This window comes from Rhinatrema bivittatum, unplaced genomic scaffold, assembly GCF_901001135.1.
Source record: "Rhinatrema bivittatum unplaced genomic scaffold, aRhiBiv1.1, whole genome shotgun sequence".
Classification (NCBI taxonomy): Eukaryota; Metazoa; Chordata; class Amphibia; order Gymnophiona; family Rhinatrematidae; genus Rhinatrema; species Rhinatrema bivittatum.
This window is the reverse complement of record NW_021820308.1, coordinates 22745-49309: the sequence shown is the minus strand read 5'-3', so window position 1 is coordinate 49309 and position 26565 is coordinate 22745. Positions and strand designations below refer to the sequence as shown.

General features: G+C 45.9%; 1 protein-coding gene across 1 annotated transcript in view; it reads right to left on the bottom strand.

Annotated features, from left to right (window-relative positions):
• Positions 1-1184: 1184 nt before the first annotated feature.
• Positions 1185-26565, bottom strand: part of LOC115081411 (histone-lysine N-methyltransferase EZH2-like) — a 43630-nt gene continuing 18249 nt past the window's right edge. Inside the window, exons 3-4 of the mRNA XM_029585862.1 lie at positions 26138-26222; positions 1185-1514 (exon numbers count right to left, since the gene is read on the bottom strand). Coding sequence (XP_029441722.1) covers positions 1454-1514; positions 26138-26222 — 146 coding nt within the window. The 3' untranslated portion in view covers positions 1185-1453. The remainder of the gene's footprint in view (positions 1515-26137; positions 26223-26565) is intronic.

Genomic DNA, 26565 nt, shown 5'->3' with positions numbered 1-26565 from the left:
GATGTATATAGGGAAAAATAACCCATGCTGTAGTTACATGATATAAGGTTCCATATTAGAAGCTACTACCCAGGAAGAGATCTAGGTGTCATAGTGGATAATACATTGAAATAAGTCGGCTCAGTGTGCTGCAGCAATCAAAAAAGCAAACAGAATGATAGGAATTATTAGGAAGGGGATGGTGAATAAAACGGAAAATGTCATTATGCTTCTGTATCACTCCATGGTGAGACAACTCCTTGAGTACTGTGTACACTTCTGGTCGCCATATTTCAAAAAATTTAGAGAAGGGTGACCAAAATGATAAAGGGGATGGAACAGCTCCCCTATGAGGAAAGGCTAAAGAGATTAGGGCTGTTCAGCTTGAAGAAGAGACGGCTGAGGGGGGGATAAGATAGAGGTCTTTAAATTTTGAGAGGTCTAGAATGGGTAAATCTGAATCAGTTATTTACTCTTTCGGATAATAGAAGGTCTAGAGGGCACTCCATGAAGTTAGCAAGTAGCACATTTAAAACTAATCGGAAAAAATTATTTTTCACTCAACGCACAATTAAATATGGATTTTGTTGCCAGATGATGTGATTAGTGCAGTTAGTGTAACTGGGATTAAAAAAGGTTTGGATAAGTCCATTAACTAATATTAATCAAGTTGACTTAGAGAATATCCACTGTGATTACTGGGATCTACTTAGTGTTTGGGTAATTGCAAGGTTCTTGTAGCCTGGATTAGCCACGTTAGAAATGGGATGCTGGGCTTGATGGACCCTTGGTCTGACCCACTATGGCAATTTCTTATGTTCTATTAAGCATCCCACAAATCTTAGATGACATAAATGAGAGACCTCTCTTATACCTGCTACTGTTGTAATATTTTTCAACTCAGTTTTCACACCTGTTTGAGTTTTATTACAAATGTTGCAAGCAATGTGTCTTAAAATAAAGCTGCTACTGTACAGTTTTCATTATACCTATATGAAATACTGGAAGGAATCTAGAATTGGCAATGATTAGCATAACAGACCTAGTGAACATACACCATTGATGAATATCATAATGCATCTCTGATATGCCAAAGGATACTTGCCAATTGACATGTGCCTAACAGTACATATAAATACATTTAAAAAAATCATGGTAAACATGAATTATTTTCTGAAGTGCAAAATACAACAGTCAAATTCAAATTGAAGAAGTTCAAGTATCCTTTATTCAAGGTTGCAAATGTACCACACTGCATTATTGCAAAAGTTCACTGGTACAAAACACTTTGCAGCTGGTAAAAAGGCAATAATGTTGATATTTAAAGTCCTCACTATAAATTCTATAAATTACTGTTACAGTACTTTGCAAATTCAGAACTCCAAATTGCATCATTTTATCTATCTAAAATTGCCCCAATACTAGAAGTTCCTGAAGAAGGTAAGGCAGCTGTTTGAAGAGGAGGTAGCTGGAATCAAGGGATTTCCATTTCTCTCTCAATGCCCACGTATTTAAGAGCATCGGCCTGGCTATATCTGAAAAAAAAAAAGTAAGATGGAATTAATATTACATGTATCAAAAGTTTTCCTTTCTGTAACAGACCATCTTGGTTTCTAGCTTTACAAAAGAAAGTTCTAGTAGTCAATCAAATTGGTCCTGTATAAAAACAAAATCTTTGTAGGATCCTTTACCTTTTACTGGAGCAACATTTTTTTTAATTGGTTCTCAGTATAAGGTATCACAAACTTACAAAGATTTCAGCTTTATAAAAAAAAAAAAAAAAAAGATTTCTTTAATTTATTTCTGCTCAAGGGAGACCTGCCTTTTACCACAACAGTTTCAACAATCTATGCAATTTGATTAATGTAATTTTCCTCCCCCTAAAAAAGGGGACCCAAAGAACAATAAAATACATCAATATAGCATAATAAAATAAATATAAATAAAAATTATTAGAAATCCCATGTTCCAACTATTTTTCCAGATTATATCCAATTCAACTGACATGATGCCATTTTATTCAGCATAGACTACATCCACAAGATGCATTCTTTCAGTAAACCCACATAACTAGTAATGTTTACCTTTTATTCAGAACACTTCCATTCTGCTGCAATTAGACCACTATATTCCCAAAACCCACAAGGTGAACAGAAAAGTCCAACATATCAATCAAATTCACCTTACAACAAAATGAAGTTGCGACTATATTTCATTCAATGGCAATATGACCATGATATAAAGATGCCTGGTGCACTCATTCAAAGAGGTTAAATAAGATATTAAAAAGATCGCATCTATAATATAATCATTGGTCATCTGTGTTTCAAACTTATTTTGAAGATATTCTTATGCAGTTAGAAGATTTAGCAAAAATACTTTACTTGAAAAAACCATGGTGTCTCAATCTTCACTTAACTTGCCACCCAACACTGCCAGCACTTTCCCAGTGTTTCGTATGTAGATTGTATTCAAGACTATCACTTGTGTGAAAGTAAGCCTGAAAATTTTCCTGACTGGTAATATGCACTGCTGAGAGCAGCTGTAAGTTCCTCTCCGCTCATGGGAACAGGAGTGACATTTCCATCTAAACTCCCGAACTCCGGGTTCCATGTTGAGTAGCATATGCCACTGCTGTGGCATTGTCCAAGAGGGCCTGAATGTCCCTCCGCTGGATCCGTGGGAGGAAGTGAAGAAGAGCTAACTGAATGGTCCTGGTCTCCAGTCTGTTGATGGACCAAGAAGCTTCTGTTGGCGACCACCTGCCCTGAATGACCTGCTCCTGACAATGAGCCCCCCCCCCCACACACACACACACAAATTGGAGAGGTTCGTGTCCATTGTCACCAAGATCTACAACAGCATAGCTAAGCTGACCCCCTTCAGCAGATGTGAAGGATCCATTCACCAGGCCAATGACTCTCGTATCCGCTGACTCGGAATAAGCTGCCCTCAGTAGTCCTGAGACTCCAGAGACCATTGACCACAGCGACACCTGGAGGGATGTATATGCACCCTGACTCATGGAATCAAGTCCAGAGTCATCTCCATCAAGCCAAGCATCTACAAATAGTCCAACACCAAGGGAACCAGTAGTTCCAGGAACTCTGAACTTGCTGGCGTAGCTTGTGAATCCAGTTGTCCATGAGGAACATGTGTCCTACCCGAGTATTGAACTGTATCCCCAGAGACCGTGTGGGCTGGAGGGAACTCTTGGCAAACTGATCACCCAGACCAAGCTTTCAAAGAACTGCACCACTTGATGAGTTACCCATGCCGCTTCCTTTTGTGACACTACAGGGATTAACCAGTCGAGATATGGGTTGCACTGTAATTCCCTCGCGCTGAAGAGCTGCCCGCTATCACGACCATTACCTTGATGAACACTCATGGTGCGGTTGTGAGACGAAAGGATAGCACTCTGAACTGAAAGTGTTGCTGCAGCATGCAAATAACAAGGTACCTCTGGTCCTTTTCCTGGATCAGAATGTCAATGTAGGCCTCTGTTACGTCCAGCGAGCACAGAAACTCAGCCAGATGAACGGCAGCAAGGCCAGACCGCGGCATTTCCATGCGGTAACAGGAAACCTGCAGACAGCGATTCACACCCATCCTTCTTGGGCACAATGAAAATTGAATAATGGTCCTGACCCTGCTCAGAATGGGGAACCAGAATCACTGCCTGCAGGAACTGAAGTTTTAGTAAAGTTTCATGGAAGGCCTGTTTGGCCAGAGCGGAACAGGGCAAAACCAAAAGACATCATGAATGGAACAATAAAGGTCCAACACGTACTCAGAACAGACACCCACTGGTAGGATGTTATCTGGGTTCATTCTCTGTACAATTCCCACAGACTTCCTCCTATGGGAACCAAAATGGGAATGGACCCTTGGGCACTCAAGAAGTGGCTCTGCTGGCCCCTGCAACCAAACTAACATCAGTTCTCTGCCTTCTGGCTCCACGAAAGGACTGACCCCAGCCGATCGGCCCAGAATACACCGTGGGGGTGGTGACAAAAAACTGCCTACCCAGATAGTACCTTCAAGAGGATCAAAACTGCCCTCTATCTCTGCTCTCCCTATAAAAAGAGTAGCCCTTGTCCTCTGGCAAGTGCTGGGACTTGGGTCACCAACTGGTCCAGATCCTCCCTGAATAGCAGCTTCCCTTAAAGGGCAACTTCCCTAGTCAGGTCTTAGGCCATGAGTCAGCCGCCCAATTCCAAAGCCACAGCAGCCAACACACTGCAACCGAAAGGGCCACTGACCGAGAAGAGCTATATAAAGCAAATGTTGCTTACCTATAACAGGTGTTCTCACAGGATAGCAGGATGTTAGTCCTCACATATGGGTGACATCACAGGATGGAGCCTAATCACAGAAAATGTCTGTCAAAGTTTCCAGAACTTTGACTGGCCCCCTACTGGGCATGCCCTGCATGGCACTAACCCTGCAGCCAGCAGGGGTCCCCCTTCAGTCTTATTTGAAAGCTACAGGCAGTGCCGAAAAATAAAACAAAACATTACGAACCCAACACCGTGGGGCGGCGGGCGGGTTTCGTGAGGACTAACATCCTGCTGTCCTGTGAGAACACCTGTTACAGGTAAGCAACATTTGCTTTCTTACAGGACAAGCAGGATGGTAGTCCTCACATATGGGTGAGTACCAAGCTGAGGATGTCCGAATCTGCACCAAATGTACCCAAAGGCGTGCAACAGGCACAACTGGGGTGGAATTTGGGAGAGGGCATCCTGAACCCCACCGGGCAGACGGAAGGGTGTTGGTACGTCATGTTGCAAACAGGTTACGAAGGACAGACTGGCCGAAGATGGAATCCTGTCTTCCGGCTTTGTCCAAGCAATAGTGGGCTGCAAAGGTGTGGAGAGAACTCCAGGTAGCAGCCCTGCAAATGTCAGGAAGCGGCACTGATCACAGGTGTGCTACTGAAGTCGCCATGGCCCTCACAGAGTGTGCTTTAACACGGTCTTGAAATGGAATGCCCGCTTGCTGATAGCAAAAGGATATGCAGTCCGCCAACCAGGAGGAGGAGAGTCTGCTTACCCACAGGCTTTCCCAAACTTGTTAGGGTGGAAAGAGACGAACAATTGAGTGCTTTCCCTGTGGGCCGCTGTACGGTCTAGGTAAAAAGCTAGAGCCCGTTTAGAGTCAAGCGTATGCAGAGCCTGTTTTCCTGGGTTGGCATGGGGCTTGGGAAAAAAAGATAGGTAGTATGATGGATTGGTTTAGATGAAAATCCGAGACTACCTTAGGTAAGAATTTAGGGTGAGTGCGGAAGTACTGCCCGGTCCTGCAGAAGTTTAGTGTAAGACAGATAGGTAACTAGGGCTTGCAATTCACTAACTCTGCATGCTGAAGTGATTGCCAAAAGGAAAATCACTTTCCATGTGAGATATCTAAGGTCAAAAGAGTGAAGAGGCTCAAATGGTGGTTTCATGAGCCGACCCAGAACTAGATTAAGGTCCCAAGAAGGGGCCGGAGGATGTAATGGAGGCTTGATATAGAGCAAGCCTTTTAAAAAGCATGATACAAGGGGTTGTACTGATATAGGAACATCCCCGATACCCTTATGGAAGGCGGCTACCGCACTGACATGCATTCTGATGGAAGAGGTCTTTAGACCTGATTCTGACAAATGCCAAAGATAGTCCAGAAACTTCGGGAGTGGACAGGAGAAGGGGTCAAGGGACTGAGAAGAGCACCATGACGTGAACCTTTTCCATTTGTAAGAGTAAGATTTTCTCGTGGAAGGGCTTCCGCGAAGCAATCAAGACACAGGAAAATGGATCTGAAAGGTTAAGAGGTTGAAGTATTAACCTTTCAACATCCATGCCGTCAGGGACAAGGATTGAAGATTGGGATGGCGTAGGCTCCCGTCGTTTTGAGTGATCAGGAGCGGGTCCTTTCCCAAGGGAATGTGCCTGCTGATAGAGAGATCCTCAAGTATTGGAAACCACACTTAGCGAGGCCAGTGAGGTGCTATCAGGATCATGGTTCCCTTGTCCTGACACAACTTCACAAGAGTCTTCGAGAGAAGAGGAAGTGGAGGGAATGCATAAAGCAGACAGGTTGCCCATGAGAGGGAGAATGCGTCTCTGGGCTGAGAGTGTTTGCTGCGAATGAGGGAGCAGTAGTTGTCCACTTTGTGGTTCTGAGGGGACGCAAAGAGGTCTATCTGAGGATATCCCCATTGTTGAAAGATGGAGTTTGCTACAGAGGGGTTGAGAGACCACTCGTGCGGTTGAAAGATGCGACTCAGCTGGTCTGCCAGCACACTGTCCTCTCCCGTCAAGTAGGTGGCCCTGAGGTACATCAAATGGGAGAGGGCCTCCGCCCAAATCTGTGCACCTTCCTGACACAGAAGGAAGGAGCCTGTGCCTCCCTGTTTGTTGATGTACCACATGGCCACCTGGTTGTCCGTCTGAATTAGGATGACCTGATTGGACAGGCGATCCTGAAAAGACATGAGAGCATATCTTATTGCTCGAAGTTCCAGGAAATTTATCTGGTGTTTGGTTTCCTCTGGAGACCAAGAGCCTTGTGTTTGCAGATCGGCTACATGGGCTCCCCACCCAAGGTTGGAAGCGTTGATGGTGAGAATGATTTGAGGATGCGGAACCTGGAAGGGCAATCCCTGGAGGAGATTGTTCTGATTTTTCCACCAGGCGAGGGACAGACGGAGTGAGCCGGGTGATGTGGACAATGGTCGACAGAGGCTGAATAGCTTGAGTCCATTGAGACCTGAGAGTCCAGTGCATGAGCCTCATGGCCAAGCAGGCCATTGGTGTGACATGGACTGAGGACGCCATATGTCCCAGGAGGACGAGAAATTGGCGTGCAGTCGCAGCATGCTGAGAATGCAGTTGGTGAGCAAGAGACACGATGGTTAGTGCTCGTTGTCGAGGCAGGAAAGCCTTTGCCTGTAAGGTGTCCAAGTCTGCCCCAATGAACGAAAAGGTTTGAGATGGGACTAAGTAGGATTTGTCATAATTGATGAGAAACCCTAACGAAATTAGAGTGTGTAAGGTTAGATTGAGGGACGACAGAGCAGCTTGCTGAGTGGGAGCCCTGATTAACCAGTCGTCCAGATACGGGTAGACGTGAACACCTTGTGTCCTGAGGAATGCTGCGACAACTACAAGGCATTTTGTAAAGACTCGTGGAGCAGACGCTAGGCCGAATGGAAGCACTCAGTATTGATAGTGCTTGAGGCCTACTAGGAATCTCAGGTATTTGCGATGAGCTGGACTTATCGCAATGTGGGTGTATGCATGCTGGAGGTCCAGAGAGCAGAGCCAGTCTCTTCTTTGTAGAAGAGGTAGAAGCGTGCCCAAGGTGACCATCTTGAACTTTTCTCGCTGGAGGTACTTGTTGAGGGCCCGTAGATCTAGAATAGGACGGACGCCTCCCGATTTTTTGGGGATTAGGAAGTACCGGGAATAGAACCCTAGGCCTTGCTGAGAGTATGGAACGGGTTCTAATGCTCTTGACTGGAGAAGGAGGGAGACCTCTTGATCCAGAAGAACGGATTGGTTGGACATTCTCCATGTCTGCAGAGGTGGGGAGTCCGGTGGCAAGGCGAGAAAGTTCAGATGGTAAGCCTGAGCAATGATTGCCAATACCCATTGGTTGGTTGTGACTGAATGCCACGTGTTGTGAAAGTGGCACAGTCGACCTCCCACTGGTATGTGCGACAGAGGAATCTGGCTGCTGCTGTCCAAGTGGAAGTCAAAAACTGGAAGCAGGTCCCAGCTGGGGAGCTGTTTGTGGTTTTTGTTTTCGGGTTTGGCGAGACTGAGGTTTCTGATAAGGTTTCGTAGCACGGGATCTGGCTGGTGGGGGGCAGGACTTTCATGGACGATAGAACGACTTCTTGGGAGTCCTTTCTAAAGGGCTGCTTTGAAGAAAAGTCAGAAGGCATCGAAGAGAGCTGTTTTAGGGTCTCATGATGGTCTTTTAGTTCAGCCACCGTCCGTTGGATCTGTTCGCCGAACAGATTATCTCCTACACGGGGCAGGTTGGACAACCCATCTTGCACTTCTGGGCGAAGGTCAGAAGACTTGAGCCAGGCCCACCGTCTCGCTGAAATAGCAACTGCAGACACTCTGTTAGAGGTGTCGAAATGTCATAAGATGTTCTGATCTCATGCTTGCCTGCCTCAAAACCTTTGCTTACAAGGGTTTGTAGTTGGTCTTGGAATTGCTGAGGCAGGGAGTTTGAGAAGTCCTGTATCTGCTTAAATATGGCCCTGTTATATTGAGTCATATAAAGCTGATAGGCAGCAATTCGGGAGATGAGCATGGCCCCTTGGAATACTCGGCGTCCAATGTTGTCCAGGAATTTTTGTTCCTTACCAGGAGGGGTAGATGAGTGAGGTTTTGACCTCTTTGCTCTCTTTTGTGCACACTCTACCACGACGGAGTGGTGATCAAGCTGTGACATTTGAAAACCTGGGGCTGACTGTATTAAATAAATCGTCGGTTCAGTGTGCTGCGGCAGTCAAAAAAGCAAACAGAATGTTGGGAATTATTAGAAAGGGAATGGTGAATAAAACGGAAAATGTCATAATGCCTCTGTATTGCTCCATGGTGAGACTGAACCTTGAATACTGTGTACAATTCTGGTCACCGCATCTCAAAAAAGATATACCGTATTTCCACGCATATAACCCGCGGGTAATGTGCGTTTTTACCTACCCCGCATGCCCCCCGCGGGGTATAAACGTGGGCGGGTTATCCAGAAAAAATTTTACAACCAATAAAGTTTCCCGACTCTGAATAGGCTGCAGCTGAGAGGAGTCCGTCCTATCCCTGCGCCCGGCCGCTTCCTGATTGGTCGCGTGTTAAATCTAGGCCGCAGGCGGGTGGGCGCTTGTTCCAGGCGGCGGCGGGGGCGGGTGGACGCGCGTTAGTTCGAGACGGCCGGCGGGTGGTCGCGTGTTAAATCTAGGCCGGGTCGCACAGGCGCGCATTCATTCACTGCCGGTGGGGGCAGCCCCCACCGGCAGTGAATGAATGCGCGCCGAAAGCAGCTTGTTCCAGGCGGCGGTGGCGGGTGGACGCGCGTTAGTTCGAGGCGGGTGGTCGCGTGTTAAATCTAGGCCGGGTCGCTCAAGGCAATCTAGGCCGGGTCGCTCAAGGCAGTCACATGCCGTGACGTCACGGCATGTGACTGCCTTGAGCATCGAATCGCAGGGGTCGCATTCATTCACTGCCGGTGGGGGCTGGGGCAGCCCCCACCGGCAGTGAATGAATTCATTCATCCAGGCGGAGGAGCCGGCTGCTTTCAGCTGCCGCTGCCGGCTGCTTTCGGCGCTCAAGGCAGTAGCGGCGAAAGCAGCCGGCTCCTCCGCCTGGATGAATGAATGCGACCCCTGCGATTCGATGCTCAAGGCAGTCACATGCCGTGACGTCACGGCATGTGACTGCCTTGAGCGACCCGGCCTAGATTGCCTTGAGCGACCCGGCCTAGATTTAACACGCGACCACCCGCCTCGAACTAACGCGCGTCCACCCGCCACCGCCGCCTGGAACAAGCTGCTTTCGGCGCGCATTCATTCACTGCCGGTGGGGGCTGCCCCCACCGGCAGTGAATGAATGCGCGCCTGTGCGACCCGGCCTAGATTTAACACGCGACCACCCGCCGGCCGTCTCGAACTAACGCGCGTCCACCCGCCCCCGCCTGGAACAAGCGCCCACCCGCCCGCGGCCTAGATTTAACACGCGACCACCCGGCTCCCGCCGCCCGCCTGGACCCACGCGGCCCTCCGACAGGTATTTAAAAATTTATTTTTTTTTTGAATTGCGGGTTATATGAGGAGGCGGGGTATATTAAAACTTTTTTTCATAAATCTTGAAAACCTGCGGGTTATGTGTGTGGGCGGGTTATATACGTGGGCGGGTTATTGTCGTGGAAATACGGTAATTGCGATGGAGAAGGTACAGAGAAGGGCTACCAAAATGATAAAGGGAATAGAACAGCTCCCCTATGAGGAAAGACTAAAGAGGTTAGGACTTTTCAGCTTGGAGAAGAGATGGATAGAGGTGCTTAAAATAATGAGAGGTCTAGAACGGGTAGATGTGAATCAGTTATTTACTCTTTCGGATAATAGAAAGACTAGGGGGCACTCCATGAAGTTAGCATGTGGCACATTTAAAATTAATCGGAGAAAAGTTCTTTTTTACTCAACGTATAATTAAACTCTGGAATTTGTTGCCAGAGGATGTGGTTAGTGCAGTTAGTATAGCTGTGTTTAAAAAAGGATTGGATACGTTCTTGGAGGAGAAGTCCATTATCTGCTATTAATTAAGTTGACTTAGAAAACAGCCACTGCAATGGTAACATGGAATAGACTTAGTTTTTGGGTACTTGCCAGGTTCTTATGGCCTGGATTGACCACTGTTGGAAACAGGATGCTGGGCTTGATGGACCCTTGGTCTGACCCAGTATGGCATGCTCTTATGTCAGCTTTTCTGTGTACTGGAGCAATTGTTCCTGGATTTTCCCAGTTCTTCTTGAGAAGATCAAGAAGAATCTGATGAATGGGAATAGAGGTTATTACCTTGGGGGCATCCAGGAATTGGAGCAACTCCATCATCTGGTGCCTATCATCCTGTTCTGTCTGCAATTGAAAAGGAACCAATTCAGCCATTTCCTTCACAAAATTTATAAATGAGAGGTCCTCTGGAGGAGAATGCTTTCTACTCTCAGTGGGTGAAGGTGGTGAAGGTAAGTCATTGGTGTCTGATGAGGTATCATCACTCCAGGTATCATAAGGGTCAACACCCTTTCCTCTAGGAAGTAGAGAGGGACAGGGTGGTTGGATACCTGAAGGTCCAGGTCTGGGCTCCGAAGGAATTATCAGAGGCACCGATGACGGCATCGAAGGCATTGGTACAGGCATCGAGGGCATCGATGGATGTATCGGCACCGATGGTTGGATCGGTGGCGAGGGACGTATAGGCATCGATGGCTGAGGATGGAGGAGTGCGGAACGGTGTTTCTCCTCCCGATGATGCTGTCAATGGGGAGGGCATCGGAGCCATCAGAGAGCCGGGATCCATCGATGGAAAAGCAGCCATGAGGGCTTCCATCCTGGATAGCAGCGGTGCCAGCGCTGCCGGAATCGGGTCGATGATCGGTTCCACAGTCGGTGCCGGAGGAACCTGAAGACGTTGCATCGCCTTATCGATGGCCTCCTGGACCATCCGGTCCAGTTCTTCTCAGAGACATGGAGCAAGCAGCCCCAGCTCTGGAACAGAAGGAGGCAGAGGCATAGCCGGAGGGACCACCGTTACAGGCAGAGTCGCGGCTCCCGATCCCCTATCGGGTGAGGGTTGTCTCGGAGACCCAGTCGCAGGAATGGTCGGTGCCTTTCCTGGACGGGGTTTTTTCGACAGTGGCTCGGACGATGGCGAGGTCGATGATTTCGCTTCCTTGACAGATAGAGTCATACGGTGTCGATGGCGATGTTTTTCCCTGCGATCCCCTCGATCCTGAGGGGGAGTAGAGGGTGTCGATGGCCAAGTAGTCATCGATGCCGGTCGGTCACCGGTCGGTGGTCGATGCTGGCGCGAAGTTGACTGTGCCAGTTCCGACAACGTTGATGTGATGGATGGAGTCGGGGTTTGAGCACGGAAGAGAACGTGCTGCCGAACTACTAACTTAAAAAAAAAGAAACGCTAACCCTCGGGGGGGGGGGGGGGGGGGGGAACGGACCGGAAAAAGGAAAACAGCGTCGGACCGCCACCGCAAATCCTAAAACAAATCATTTACCTTTTTTTTTTGAAACGACGCTGTCCCCCGGCGAGTGCTGAAGCAGTCTGGTTGGGATGAGTAAACTGGGCTCCCACCTGCAGGGTCCTCGACCCTAAGCCACAGCTGCCTAACAACCAGGGGGGATGGTCCCCTCGGGACCTGGCAACCCTCTGGAAGGCTCAGACCCGATCCGACCTGTCAACCTGTTCTATATAACTTTTTTTGAAGGGGGTTAATAAACATGTGGATAAAGGTGAACCGGTAGATGTAGTATATTTGGATTTTCAGAAGGCGTTTGATAAAGTCCCTCATGAAAGGCTTCTAAGAAAACTAAAAAGTCATGAGATAGGAGGCGATGTCCTTTCGTGGATTACAAACTGGTTAAAAGACAGGAAACAGAGAGTAGGATTAAATGGTTAATTTTCTCATCAGTGCTGGACTTTGTACTGGTAAGCGGAAGCCGGAAAAACTGTACCGGGCCTGCTGACAGGCTTATGTTCTTCTGATGCCGACAGCTGTTCAAGAAGGGCTGCAGGTAGGTGGCTATGAGCCTGAATGGTGCAACCCAGGGTCTCAGTAGGGGGACCGCGTGTGTGGTGGTGTGAATGGTGTGAGGTGTGCATGAGGCAAAGTGAGGTGCAAATGTTAGTAGTATGAGGGAACTGGTACGGGGAGAAAAAACAGAAAAACCAGATGGGCTAGAGACATGAGGGAGGTCTCTGTTGTTGTTAGTTTGTTTAAACAACTTGTGTTGTATTGGATGTTCAGTATATTGGTTGTACCTGCCGAGTGCGGGATTCATTGCCTGTTCATGTTTCCTCCCAATAAAAATTATTTTGAAAAAAATAAAGGAAAAGGGTAAACAGTGGAGTGCATCAGGGATCTGTACTTGGACCGGTGCTTTTCAATATATTTATAAATGATCTGGAAATGAATACGATGAGTGAGGTTATCAAATTTGCAGATGATACAAAATTATTCAGAGTAGTTAAATCACAAGTGGATTGTGATACATTGCAGGAGGACCTTGCGAGACTGGAAGATTGGGCATCCAAATGGAAGACAAAATTTAATGGGAAATAAACATTCCTGTAGTTACAGATGTTAGGTTCCATATTCGGAGTTACCACGCAGGAAAAATATCTAGGCATCATAGTGGGTAATATATTGAAATCATCGGCTCAGTGTGCTGTGCAGTCAAAAAAGCACACAGAATATTAGGAATTATTAGGAAGGGAATGGTGAATAAACAGAACATGTCATAATGCATCTGTATCGCTCCATGGTGAGACCGCACCTTGAATACTGTGTACAATTCTGGTCGCCGCATCCTAAAAAAGGTATAGTTGCACTAGAGAAGGTACAGAGAAGGGTGATCAAAATGAAAAAGGGGATGGAACAGCTCCCCTATGAGGAAAGGCTGAAGAGGTTAGGGCTGTTCAGCTTGGAGTAGAGACAGCTGAGGGGGGATATGATAGAGGTTTTTAAAATCATGAGAGATCTTAAACAAGTAGATGTGAATCAGTTATTTACACTTTCGTTTAATAGAAGGCCTAGGGGGCATACCATGAAGTTAGCAAGTAGCACATTAAGAAAAAGTTCTTTTTCACTCAACCTAAGCTCTGGAATTTGTTGCCAGAGGATGTGGTTAGTGCAGTTAGTGTAGCTGGGTTTAATAAAGGTTTGGATAAGTCTATTAACTGCTATTAATCAAGCTGACTTAGGGAATAGCCTCTCTAATCCTGGCATCAGTAGCATGGGATCTACTTAGTGTTTGGATACTGTTGGAAACAGGAAACAGGAATGCTGGGTTTGGTCACTGTTGGAAACAGGATGCTGGGCTTGATGGACCCTTGGTCTGACCCAGTATGGCAATTTCTTATGTTCTTAGTGACGACATGAACCCATGGGACAGTGATTCCTAAAGGTACAAACCAGTTACTACTACTAATTATCATTCCCATAGTGCTACTCGATGTACATAGCACTCTACCAAAACATATAAGAGACAGTCCCTACTCAGTAGAGCTTACAATATAATCAAGACAAACATACAGGGCAAGAGAGACATTAGGCATTTCATTTCATCTTTTAAGGAAATAGTTTCCTGTTTGTACCCCAGATAAGTCCAGACGAGAGGGTTTATGCATCCCTACCAGCAGGGCCTGTGGAAGCATTAGGCGAACTAGGCCTGGGCCTAGGGCGCCGAGTATTAGGGGCGCCGCGAGCAGTGGCATCCCGAGGGAAGCCAATACCCCCGGGCGCAGGGAGGTTCATGCCGGCCGCCGGTGGACCTCATCCCACTGGCGGCTGAGCAGCGACACAGAGCAGGCAGATCGGCAGGGCCGTGGTGGAGCTCACGTTACCATGGCCCGAAGAGAAAAGTCGCGTTTAAACGTACAGGTGCTCCTCCTCCTTCCTGCCTGCATGGCCCCGGAAGAAAACGTTGCTGAAGCCGCACGGTCAGGAAGGAGGAGGAGCATCAGCGCATGCAGAAGAGGTGCAGCGCTTACAGGCTGCCGTGAATCCCAAGTCGCAGTGGTCTGAGAAGAGGAAGAGGCCCGGTAGCAGGGCAGTCGCAGATCCCACATTGTGGCGGGCAGCCCGAGAAGATCAGGGCTGCTGCAGAGCCCATCCTGCGGCGACCCGTGAAGAGGAGGCCCAGAGGTGAGAGAGAGGCTGAGGGTCTGTCGAGTGTGTATGTGTACGTGTATGAGATGAGTTGAGAGACTGTGTGTGGGAGTGAGGACCTGAATGTTTGCAGAGACAGCATGTGAGGAGCCTGTGTGTGTGTGACAGAGACAGCATGTGACAGTGAGAGCCTGTGCTTGAGCAAGACAGCATGTGGGAGTGAGAGAGGGCCTGTGTGTGTGAGACTCAGACAGCATGTGCCAGTGAGAGGACTGTGTGTATGAATGATTGTATGAGAGAGAGCATGTGACAGTGAGAGCCTGTGTGTGTGTATGTGAGAGAGAAAGCATGTGAGAATGAGAACCTGACTGTGTGTTTGAGGAAAGAAGATGGAGAGAAAAGAAATAGAAAAAAAGACAATATAAAGGAATTGGCAAAAAAATAAGAAAGGGAATGTGGAAAAAAAAAGCCTAAAAGCCTGTGACCAACCCATTAAAAAACTAAGATCAGACAGCAAGGTAAAAAAATATTACCTTTTAGTGATTGGCACATGTAATCTTTGGGAATGTGCAAGAGTAGCACTTTCTCTATGCGGATCTCACAACGTACGAGATTAGCTTGGAGGAAGTGGAAGCCCACAGGACCTGCACAGAGGAGGCAGTAGAATGGGCTTCAGTGCCAGGAGCAGCAATCGGTGCCTCCCCAATAGCCATGCAGCAGCAGTGACAGTGGCAGCAGAGGAATGAGAGAGGTTCCGAGGTTACTGGCAAAAGAAAGAGAGGGGGGTTTGCCTTTAGTGTGTGCATGTGTATGAATGGGATTCTGCCTGGGGGGTGTATGTGTGTGAATGCATGAGTGCCTGCCCTGGGGGTCTGTGTGTGTGTGTGAGAATGACTGGGAGCTTGCCTGGGCGTGTGTGTTTGTGTGTATGTGAGGGAGCCAGTGAGTGTGAGAGCATGAGTGTTTATGAGAAAATCCAGGGGAGTAAGAGTTTGTGTGGAGGGGGAGAGAGAGTGTCTTAGAGCCTGAGAGTGTGTCAGTGTCTGTGAGAGCGAGAGGTTATGGTGGGTATAAGAGCATGAATGTGTATGTATGTGACAGTGTATGTGTGAGAGGAGAATGGACATGTGAGTATGTGTGAGAGAGAGAGGATAACCTCCTAATCCTGGACAATATCAGGGTGACTGGAAATCAAGAGCTCCCATGTATGGACAGCAGGGGCTTTTTTAAATCCTTATTAGTTTTAATTATTGGGTGTTATCTGATATATTTTGAAATATTTTATTGGTGTTTGGGAAATTGTAAAAAATGTATATGATTTTAATTAATAGAAATTCTATTTATCAGTAGTTTTAAAATATTCTTTTATTATGGTTTTACTATTATAACTGATGCTTTATGTTTCTTGATTTTATTTGTTTTATGAGGAATAGTGGTTCTGTTTTTCCATTGTTAATACACTGAGTCTGGCTTCTTGGAATTTCCATTTCAGTTTTTGTCCAATTTGTGCTCCTTTATTTTGTATTCTGTATTTGATGAGAGTCTGTCTCTGCTCTGTGTCTGTGACCATGAGAGATTCTGCTAGCATGTAGTGTCTGTATAGGGATCCATAGCAATCAGGTTTGTTTTTGTTTCCTCAGTAGGAGGTGTATTGGTATTCTAGGACCATTTGTAATATTTAAGAACATAAGAACATAAGAAAATGCCATACTGGGTCAGACCAAGGGTCCATCAAGCCCAGCATCCTGTTCCAACAGTGGCCAATCCAGGCCATAAGAACCTGGCAAGTACCCAAAAACTAAGTCTTGCTTTTTCACAGGTAGGGTTATTGTTTGAGTCCTTGGTGTTATTACTGTTATGTTACAATGGGATTGCAGTATAGATTTTGAGTGTCTTTTTTGCGGGGTTTTGTGTTAGTTCACAATATGCCTGGCAGTGGAAGGTTGTTTGTGCTGCTGTTACTGTGAGGTGACACCAGAATTTGAAAATATCTTTTAGTATGATGAGCTGCAAGGGAAACATCCAAGCTCCATTGTTTGGGGGAATTTCAGTGGATGCACAGAGTTAGAGAACTGGAGGTGCAGGATTTATATTGACATTCTGTCCCTTCCTATATATTCCAGACTTCACTCTCATAGCCATATAGAATTAGTTGAATGAGGCTATCAAATAATTTTATAGTAGTTTACTAGAAGGGTGAAACTGGCCAGCTTTTTAAAATTACGCAGAAGACCCTTAGGACTTTTTTATTAACACTTTTTTTTTGTAATCAATTTTAAAGCAGGATCCATGCTATAGAGGTGGGTGAGATGAAGGAATGTTATTTTGGCCCCCCCCCCCAAAAAAAGAAAATTCTTCTGTCTAGAGATGCCACTGATTTTCTGTGACCTTAAGCATTAGTACAAGAAGGATTAAGGGGGGATGCTGGAGAGGCACACAAATGCATTAGCCCTCGGGTGCCGGAGACCCTTGGTAAGCCACTAGGTGCGAACCATATGGGGCCGCAAGCAGTTGCAAAGAAGAGTGGAGATTTGGTGGGCCGCGAGCAGTGCCAAACCTGCTCACGACCCAGAAAACCACACAGTCAGCGGGCGTGATCGAGAATGAGGTAGGAGTTGGGGCTGAGACCGGGGGGTGGGGGGGGGGGGGCAAGGGAGAAGGCTCGCTTAGGGTGCCTAATCCCCTTGCATCGGCCCTGCAAAAAGCATCTAGGATTCTGTTCCTTTCCTGGAGGTATGGAGGAATGAGGTTTGGAATGTCGTGCCTTTTTCTGGGCTGATTCCACAACCACAGAATGATGATCCAGTTGTGATCTTTGAAACCCAGGAGCTGACTGCACAAGATAGGTGACATCTGTCTTACGGTTGACAGGTGGACTGAATCTGGATGCTCCCAATTCCTCTTCAGCAGGTCAATGAGGATTTCATGAATGGAATTGACATGATTTCCTTAGCAGCATCAAGAAACTGGAGTACTTCCAGCATCTTGTGCCTTGAATCTTCTTCTGTCTAAAGCTGAAATGGAATTGTTTCAGACATTCTTTAATGAAATTAATAAAGGACAGATCCTCTGGAGGAGAACGCCTTCTCTCTTCAGGAGGAGAGGGCTCTGAAGGCAGATCCTCGGTATCCTGGGAAGAATCATCAGTCCAAGAATCATAAGGTTGATCACCAGCTCCCTGAGGATCTTCAGAAGGGAGAAATGGTGTTAATCCCGAAGGGCAGGTCTAGACATCGATGGCACCAGAGGTGGCACACCAACGGCATCGATGGAGGCACCGACGGAACCGGCGACATCGACAGATGAGTCGGTGGCAAGATCCAGACGGAGGTATGGGTATCGGTGTTTCTTCGTCTTTTGATGGACATCGGTATCGGCATTGAAGGAAGAGGACATAACCGGGGTTCTGGGTTCCAGCGGTGGAAGGGCACCGAGCAATGAATCCAGTCTACCCAACTAGCGGTGGGAAGCGCCATGGGGATCGGATCAGTGACCGGTTCGGGCACTGGTATCGATGGAGGCTGGAAGTCCTGCAGTGCTTTACCGATGGCCTCTGGATGATCCGCTCCAATTCCTCACGGAAGCCTGGGGCATGGAACCCCTGGCACTGGAGTAGGAAGCAGCACTGGCGTGGCCGGAGGGGCCGCCGGTTGAAAGTAGAATCGCGGGCTCCCTGCACCGATGAAGCTGGGGGAACGCCTCGGTGACCCAGTCGCAGAGGAGGATGGGGCCTTCTCCAGACGGGATTTTCTTTCTCAGTGGCTCTGTCGACACTGATGCCAAGGGCTTGCCTGATTCAGCGGACTGAGCCTTTCTATGTAGGTATAGACACTTTTCACGATGTTCTCCTCGGTCCTTCTCCAGAGGCGAGGAGGAAGGAAGAAGTCAACACCTTAGGAGTAGTCAAGCCGGACGAGCAGCACCAGTGTCTTGTTGCTGGCGAGAGGTCGATGGCACCGGCTCAGACGAAGTCGAGCAGCGGTCGGATGGAGTCGGGAGTTTGGAATGAAAAAGAAACTCTATCTTCTCCTAAACAGGCTTTACGACCCTTCGGCATCTTTTGGGCACATTTGGTGCAAGTTAGGGTATCATAGTCGGTCCCCAAGCACAATACACAAACTCTATGCGGGTCTGTGATGGACATTGTCCGAGGTCAATTGGGACACCGACGAAAACCTGATGCCATGGCCTAGACAAAAATTTAGCCACGGTGTGGTCGATGGCCAGTAGGCCCAAAGGGGCAACTTGACGGGAACCGACCGCAACAAGGGTAAAAACTTACCTTTTGACCGCAGAGTACAGATATCAATAGGGGGACACCTATGGGGTAGAATCTTTTTGAACATTTTTAAAGAAGTTCAGTGAGGGAAAATTCCTGTCAGGAATCTCAAGAGAGCTCCTTAACCCGCGTGGCTACTGCTAGGCGGAAAAAAAAGAGACCTGAATGGGGACCCCTGCTGGATGCAGGGTCAGTGCATTGCTAGGCATACCCAGTAGGTGCCAGTCAAAGTTCTAGAAACTTTGACAAAAGTGTTCCGTGATTGGGCTGCATCCTGATGATGTCACCCATATGTGAGGACTACCATTTCCTGCTTGTCCTGTGAGAAATATGTTAATTTCCTTAAAGAATTACAGTGTATTTGTAAAAGGTGTCACCAACAGGGACTTGACTTTAGAAGTAAAATTCTGAAGAGCTAGTAAGGAACACAATGAGAAAACAATACCATACAATATATCTTTAAAGGTAATATGGTAGCTGTGCATGTATATCCAATGTGCAAAATACCATAGACAAAGAACATTTTATGTTACCTGCCAATGAACATGTATAAAAACCCTTTGACTCTCATATTCTAAACATCTGTAAACAGCCTGCCCTAAACAGGCAACACTAGTTCAGCAATTCAAAATGCTCTTCCCTTGTGTGTCATGATACTTATTTGAAGGGACCAGAACTATTTTTTACAACTTTGGATAATGCTGCTTCCTAAATGGTCCTCCTGAACCTAAGACATCACAACCTTCAACTATTAACAGAGAACACCTATACAATTTCATATTTATGAATTCTTAAAGGTGAATTTTCAAAATGTTACATAGTAAGTTACATACTTACATATGTTACATATGTAAGTATGCCTCCCACTCGTGTACTCCGTATTTTATAAATGTCAAAAATATGCATTTATTTTCACTTTTGCACGCAGATATATGCATGTAAAAAAGGGGCGGTCTAGGGGCAAGGCCAACACTTATGCAAGCAGGTTGCTATTTTAAAATACAGTTACGTGAAAATATTCTCCAACTTCTTCACATTATTTATATACCTGCTGATTATTTGGCACAAGTGATATTAAATGTGTTTGTTATGTAAACCTACTGGGTGGGAGGTCTGGGTACTCTGGGAGTTCAGGCTGAAGAACCAGGAAGGCTTGATAACCTGGTGGACTTACTGTTAAACTCGTTATATTCCCTTGATGTGTGCATATTTTAAAATTTGCAGACTTATGCATTTAAATCAGGACTTGCGTGAGCAAGTCCTACTTTACTTTCATGCGTAAATATAGATTGCATATATTTTAAAATAGGTGGGTAAAGTACACACATTCAATGTTATTGACATACATGGTTTCAATGCATTGCATGTCTTTGCACGTTGGCCTATATATGTACATATGTTGTGGGGGTAAAAATATGTATTTTATAATATGCATGTTTGTGACAACACATTTCAAAATAGTATGGTAAACTGCACATGGCCATATACATGTGTATATGCCATACGTGCAGTGGTTTGAAAATTATCCTCTTGCAGTGGCCTACACTGCAGAACAATATATCCTTCAGTGTTTGCCTAGTTTCATTAAATATATGAAACACTGGATTTTCCATCTTGGTGGATTCCAGCTCAGTTTACTGGCTGTGTGTAAGTCTTTTTTGCTGCAAACCTCCTTCAAATCTGGATACCTGCTCAGAGTAAATAAACTATTTGCAACACAAAGGCCCAATCTGTTCACTGCATTATGTAGAGGAGAATGTCCCTGCTGTATCTAATTCACTGTTGTCTACCTAATCTTGGAGGCACATCTAACTACTCTGGTTTTCAGACAGCCACAATAAATATGCACGAAACAGATTTATATACATTAGAGACCCAGTATATGCAACTGTCTCATACATCCTCATTACTGATATCTTGAAAACCAGACCAGTTAAGTGTGCCTCCAGGACATGACAATGGAACATGAGTTGAAAAGCACACACATTTATTGATTTAATTATTCTTAGTTTAGACAGGACCTGCAGTTGCCCCACAGAATAATTACAGAAAGCAAGTTTGCTTACCTGTAAACAGGCTTCTCCATAGACAGCAAGATGAAATTAGCCATAACATGTGGGGTGATATCACCTGACAGCACCAATACAGATTCAGCTCTCAGAGTTCAGCAAAGACTTTACTGAACATGTATAGGAATTCCCACATGTGTACACTGACCCTCTGAGTCCCTCGGTCTCTTTCAGAGCTCGGCAAGGTAGTCAACTCTCTAGGGAGGCAGGGATGGTATTAATTATGGCTAATACATCCTGTTGTCTATGGAGAACCCTGTTTTCATGGTAAGCAAACTTGCTTTCTCAGTGGACAAGCAGGCATTGAATTAACCATAATGTAGGAAGTCTCATTTTGAGATTGCAAGAGCAAACCACTTAAAAGAAACATGGTCCCCACCAGATAGAGAGAGAGTGGCTCTACTGGGTGAACAGCCTGAGCAGACTGCATGTTCCAAAGCTTACCATCTCCTGGAGCATGTTGTCCAGACTGTAGTGGGATGTTAAGGTATGAACACGATGACCAAGTAGCAGCTTTGCAAATATCTTCAATAAAGTGGCCCTGAGATGAGCCACTGAAGTTACTACTGGCTCTCATTTGATGAGCTTTGACAAAAGACTAATTTTGTAAGGCAACCTGAGCATTATAGCCTGTTATCCAATTGAAAAAAATGTGTTTGGCAACTATCCTTTCCAATCTATTGCGATCAAGGAGACAAATAGATGAGAAGCCAGATGGTGAGGTCGCGTTCTCTTTAGGTTACACAACAGTAACCTCTTACAATAGAATGAATAAAGATCCTGTTCTCCTTTGTGCACATGAGATCTTGAAAAGGAATACAGGTAACACAATAACTTGATTAATGTAGAAACACAGACACCAGTTTCTGAAGGAACTTAGGGAGAGTTTGTAGAACTACCCTATTAAGAAAAAACTAACTCATGGTGAATAGAAAAACAAAGCTATTAGTTAAGCCTTTGTGCTGAAGTGACGGCCCTCTAGAAACAACACTTTCTAGGTGAGAAACCTTCAAGTCCATTGACTTGATAGGTCCTAAAAGGAGGTTTCATGAGCTGAGCTAAGACTACATTGAAGTACCAAGGAGCTGGAGATTTCCTTGAATGGATGCTTGGAATGCACATAGTGCTTTCATGAATTTTGATACTAAGGGATGAAAGAGATCAGAACCTTTTTACCTGCTGCTGATGAACTGCAATGCACCAGATGAACATTGACGAAAGTAGTAATAAGGCCTTAAGATGAGAGGGGAAAACAGGGTAATTGAAACAAGTCCCTTAGGCCACAGGAAGAGGGATCCAGCTGGCTGGTCCTACACCAGAGTCGAGGACCTCTTCCATTTGAAACATAGGGATCTGCTAGCTGAAAGGTTTACTGGCAGAAATCAGAACCTCTTCTACCTCTCCGGGGAAAAAGAGAAACTTCCTCTGTCGCCATCACTGCTGGAGTGGAGTCAAAACCAGAGGAGGTCTGGACTGATTAGGTACATACAGGGAAATTTGGATAGTACTTTACTGGGAAATAGGCAGGTGCTTAGAGGTTTTAATCTTTATCTTGGTCCAAAATGATCTTCTGGACAGTACTGGCAATTAGAGGAAACTTAGTGGGTACTACCACATAGTAAATAAATGTTCCAGTCTATTAACAAAAGCATCAGGAACTAATTCAGTAGCTGCTTGGAAGGATGGAACAGAACTTCAATCTTTCTGTTTTCCTCTGAGACACAGAATTGTTCACTGGCCTTTGATAGCAACTGAACAATTTATCTGCAATTCCTGACACAGGGACCGCTCTCATAGTTTGTAACACTCTGCTTAGGTGATCTGCCATAGTGTTCTGGATTCCCAGAAGTTAGGTCACCTAGAGATTGGCATTGTGATGTTCTGCACATGACCAGATTCAGAAAGTTTTTGTTTTGGCAGGGGCCCATATCTACCACCTGCTTGTTTTATTAGAATATGGCAATTTTTATTGTTGGGTTTAGATAAACCTCCATTTGAGGACAACAATCCCTTTGGCCCTCACGCAACATGATGCTTGCCCCCCCAGCCCCCCCGCCATCCTCTGGTGGAGATGATGGTAGTCACTTGATGCGAGAGAATGCGTAACAAGCCACCCACATTGAGAATGTCTGGATTCATCTGCAACTGAAGGGATGCTTTCATCCCAGGGATCACTGAGATATGGTGGAAAAATAGTTAATAAAGTTGATTCCATTTGCTTTGGAGGGTCCATCGAAGGCCCTGTATTTGCAGACAAGTCAGAATGACCACATGCACCACAGCAACCATGTATCCAAGAAGGACCAGGATTGACCTTTACAGGTCCATCAGCAATATGGCTCTTTTGATGGGGAGAAACACTTTCTCTTGAAGTGAATCTTAAGTAGGAACCAGATTTTACTTGGCAAAGTTGACCAGAAAACTAGAGGACTGAAGGAACCATATGTTTCTTTTGAGGGGATTCTAGAATCATGAGGAACACCCTAGAAGATACCCGCCCCCCCAACCAAATGCTTCCAACATTTTTGTGTCCTTCCCAGGAGATATGTAGGAGTGATCGCACATGTGCTTAGTACATTTCAGTGTTAACTCCAGCATTACAGTAGTGGGGTAGTTGATTGACTTCAAAACCTGGAGAAGCTTAGACCTTACATTTTAGTTTCCAGACTACTGGCAGGCATGATGGCATTTGCTCTATCCTTATCTGGTTGCCCTTGAGGAGCTTTTGAACTAAGATAGCCATGGAATCCACCAGAGGTTGTAGAAACTCAAGAAGTTCGAAGATATCTGATATTGAGTAATTTTTCTTCCCGGTATTGACAGTTCTTGGATTAGCAGAGATCCTCTGGAGAAGTATGCCAAGGCAAGTCTAATCGGGGATCTGAGGGAACCCCTGTAGAATCTTCCTCCTCTCCTGATCACAGGGGAACACAAAGCTACTACCTTGAAGAGGATAACAGTGACTGAGGAGGAGACTTCCATTGATCCAAGGGGGAAATATTGGTAAGAACTCAGAATGAACAGAGTCCTTTCTTAGGGAGAGTCCCCTGGAGAAGAAGAATCTACCACCTTTATTGTCAATTCCAGAAGCACTTGAGGAGACTTTGGTTGGCTTCATTATGAGGGAATATTTCCCCTTCTCTGGTCTCCAGGACTTAAGGAGGAAAAGCAATTCTTCACTAGCTTTGACAACTGGGCCCCCATGGGCTGGGGGACCTTCTGTGCTGAAGTTGGAGGAGAGACATCTGATTGAAAAATCCAGATCAGTTGTTCATCATTAAGTGTTATCTGTACAGCTATGAAGGAATCCTGTTGCACTGCAGTGGCTGGCTCCGAGGAACTCTGTGCTAGAGAAACTGATACTGCCTGAACGGTGCCTTGGTCCATAGATGGTACCAGCTGCTGATGCTGCACCCTAGCCTCAGTGGTAGGACTCTTGAGCTTATGCACCAAAGTGCTCCGCTCTGACCGACAGCAGCTTGGCATGCCACGCTGAGTAGATCAACTGCGCTTCAGAGTTCAAATTCTATGCTAAGGGCATGGATAGTGCCATGGTTGCCCCCAAGACCTGGTAAAATAAGTGACTCTGTGCCTTGGGAATTTTCTAAGCCATGAAAAATAATAGAAACCATGCTGATGAAGTTATCTCCTGCCTTGGCATCAAGGAGGGGCCCACTCCTGAGAAGCCCTGTATCTATCACTTGTTTGGCCCTGAAAGTTTATGTCATTTGGACTCTCTTCTTTGTACCTCATCCCATGCTGCAGGCTTCCATGCCACACTCAACTCCTGACTTGAGGTGAATCCATGAACTGGTGCCACAGTGGGGGGGGGGGGGGGGGGGGGGGGGCGGTAGAGAGAGGAGTGTGGGGGGGAGGAGGGCCATCAGGACCTCGGAGGAACCTTCCCCCCCACCCCCGGTAGGCAGCGTGAACAGAGCCCCTCCCGCGAAAGCCTGACCGAGGAATCCCAGCAGGCTAAACACATCTGAGATCGTGGCGTGCTGCTGGGTGGGGGAGGGGCAGCACTAAGATAAGCTGAGCTGTTGATGCTGAAGGAGCGGAGGCACAGAATGAAATGTGCACGCTCTCAATTCACTCTCTCAAGCTGCAAAAGTAAGGAAGGCAGGAGCCTTCTGTTAATGTTATCAGGGACTCCTCTAGGTAAAAATCACCTTTTATTAAGTCTTCTTTTTTTTGCTTTTTACAAAGGTCCCTGTCAGCAGCTACAAAAACATGGATCCCAATGAAGGGAGAGAGTACAGAAGAGAAGGAGAGAGGGAGCTGAACAGGGGGAGTGACTGGCACCACCAATTTTCACCCCTGCAGCCGAGGATCACCGGGAAAAGGGAGCCTAGGCTATAAAATAAGGGGCCAAGCCCCCCTAGGCCCCCGCAAGAGTGAGGAGACAGGCACTGTCTCCTGTGAAGGATCCACAGAGTTCACACTTTTTTTTTTTTTAAAACAATAACTCAATACTTGCCTGATCCAACACGATAGACACACAGAAGGAAAAAAAAACCCAGAAGGGACAAGCAGAGGTTAACAGGGAACCACAGGGTGAGCTGTTCCACCTGCTGGAGACAGACAAATACTGAAGGGCTACAGGGTAGGCTCTGTCCTCATATAGGATACCCTTTCAGTTTTGCTCTGTCTCCACCTGCTGGAAAGGAGGCTCAATCCATGGTCTGGACTGATCCGGGTACGTACAGGGAACTGGATTTTCTATTTTGTCAGAACTTAAAAGTTCTGTTTGAGGGGCTGCTAGAGCAAAAAATAGAGGCAGTAATAAAGCAAAGGTCAGAAAGTTTAAAATGTTTTGAGAGGGACTGGGACAAGTCTGTGCGGCAGCTTGGACAAAAAAAAACTGAGGAGCTCATGAAGCAGGTTAATGTAAATCGGTTATTTACTCTCTCAGATAATAGAAGGACTAGGGGACACTCCATGAATTTAGCAAATAGCTCATTAAAAACAAATCAGAGAAATTTATTTTTCACTCAACACATAGTTAAGTTTTGGAATTCATTGCCAGAGGATGTGGTTACAGCAGTTTGTGTAACTGGGTTTAAAAAGGTTTGGATAATTTCCTAGAGAAGTCCATAAATTGCTATTAATAAGGAATAGTAGCTTGGGATCTAATGTTTGGGCACTTGCCAGGTACTTGTGACTTGGATTGGCCACAAGATGCTGGACTTGAGGAACCCTTGGTCTGACCCTGTATGGCATATTTTATGTTCTTATGTGCAACAACTCCCGCACTTGCTCAGTAAAGTCTTTACTCAGCTCAGAGAGCTGGAATTAAGTTGGTGCTGTTGGATGATGTCACTGCACACATGTGCATGTGAGCTTTTAGTGTTTTGACAAACTATCCTAGTGCTTTAAAAATTATGGATATGGGTATTTTACTAACCTGTAATCAAAGAATAGCTCTTCACCAGTCTGGATGGCTCTCTTAGCAAATATGCCTATTCTGTGATCTCCATTAACCATCATAACTACAAAATTAAAAAAATCAAAGAAGAAATATTAAATTAAATCTCAGATCTTCTGAAAGCTGCTTACTTCTTCCTTGATGTCACAAAGAACCAGGAGTCAAAATTCCACAACATGTCTGCTATTTAGTGATGATTGTTAAGGAAGCTTCTCCTGAAAACAGAAGTCAAATATTTCCAGTTCTGCTCCAGCTTGTGTTCTGGTCCCTAGTACAATCGTGTTTAGGAACTTCAAACTGTAGTACTATTAATCCAAAGTTTGAACTATGTGTTCTTTTAAACTCTGTGTGCAATCAACTTAAGAGTTAAATAAATCTGGTAATGTAGTGGCTACCACACGTATTCT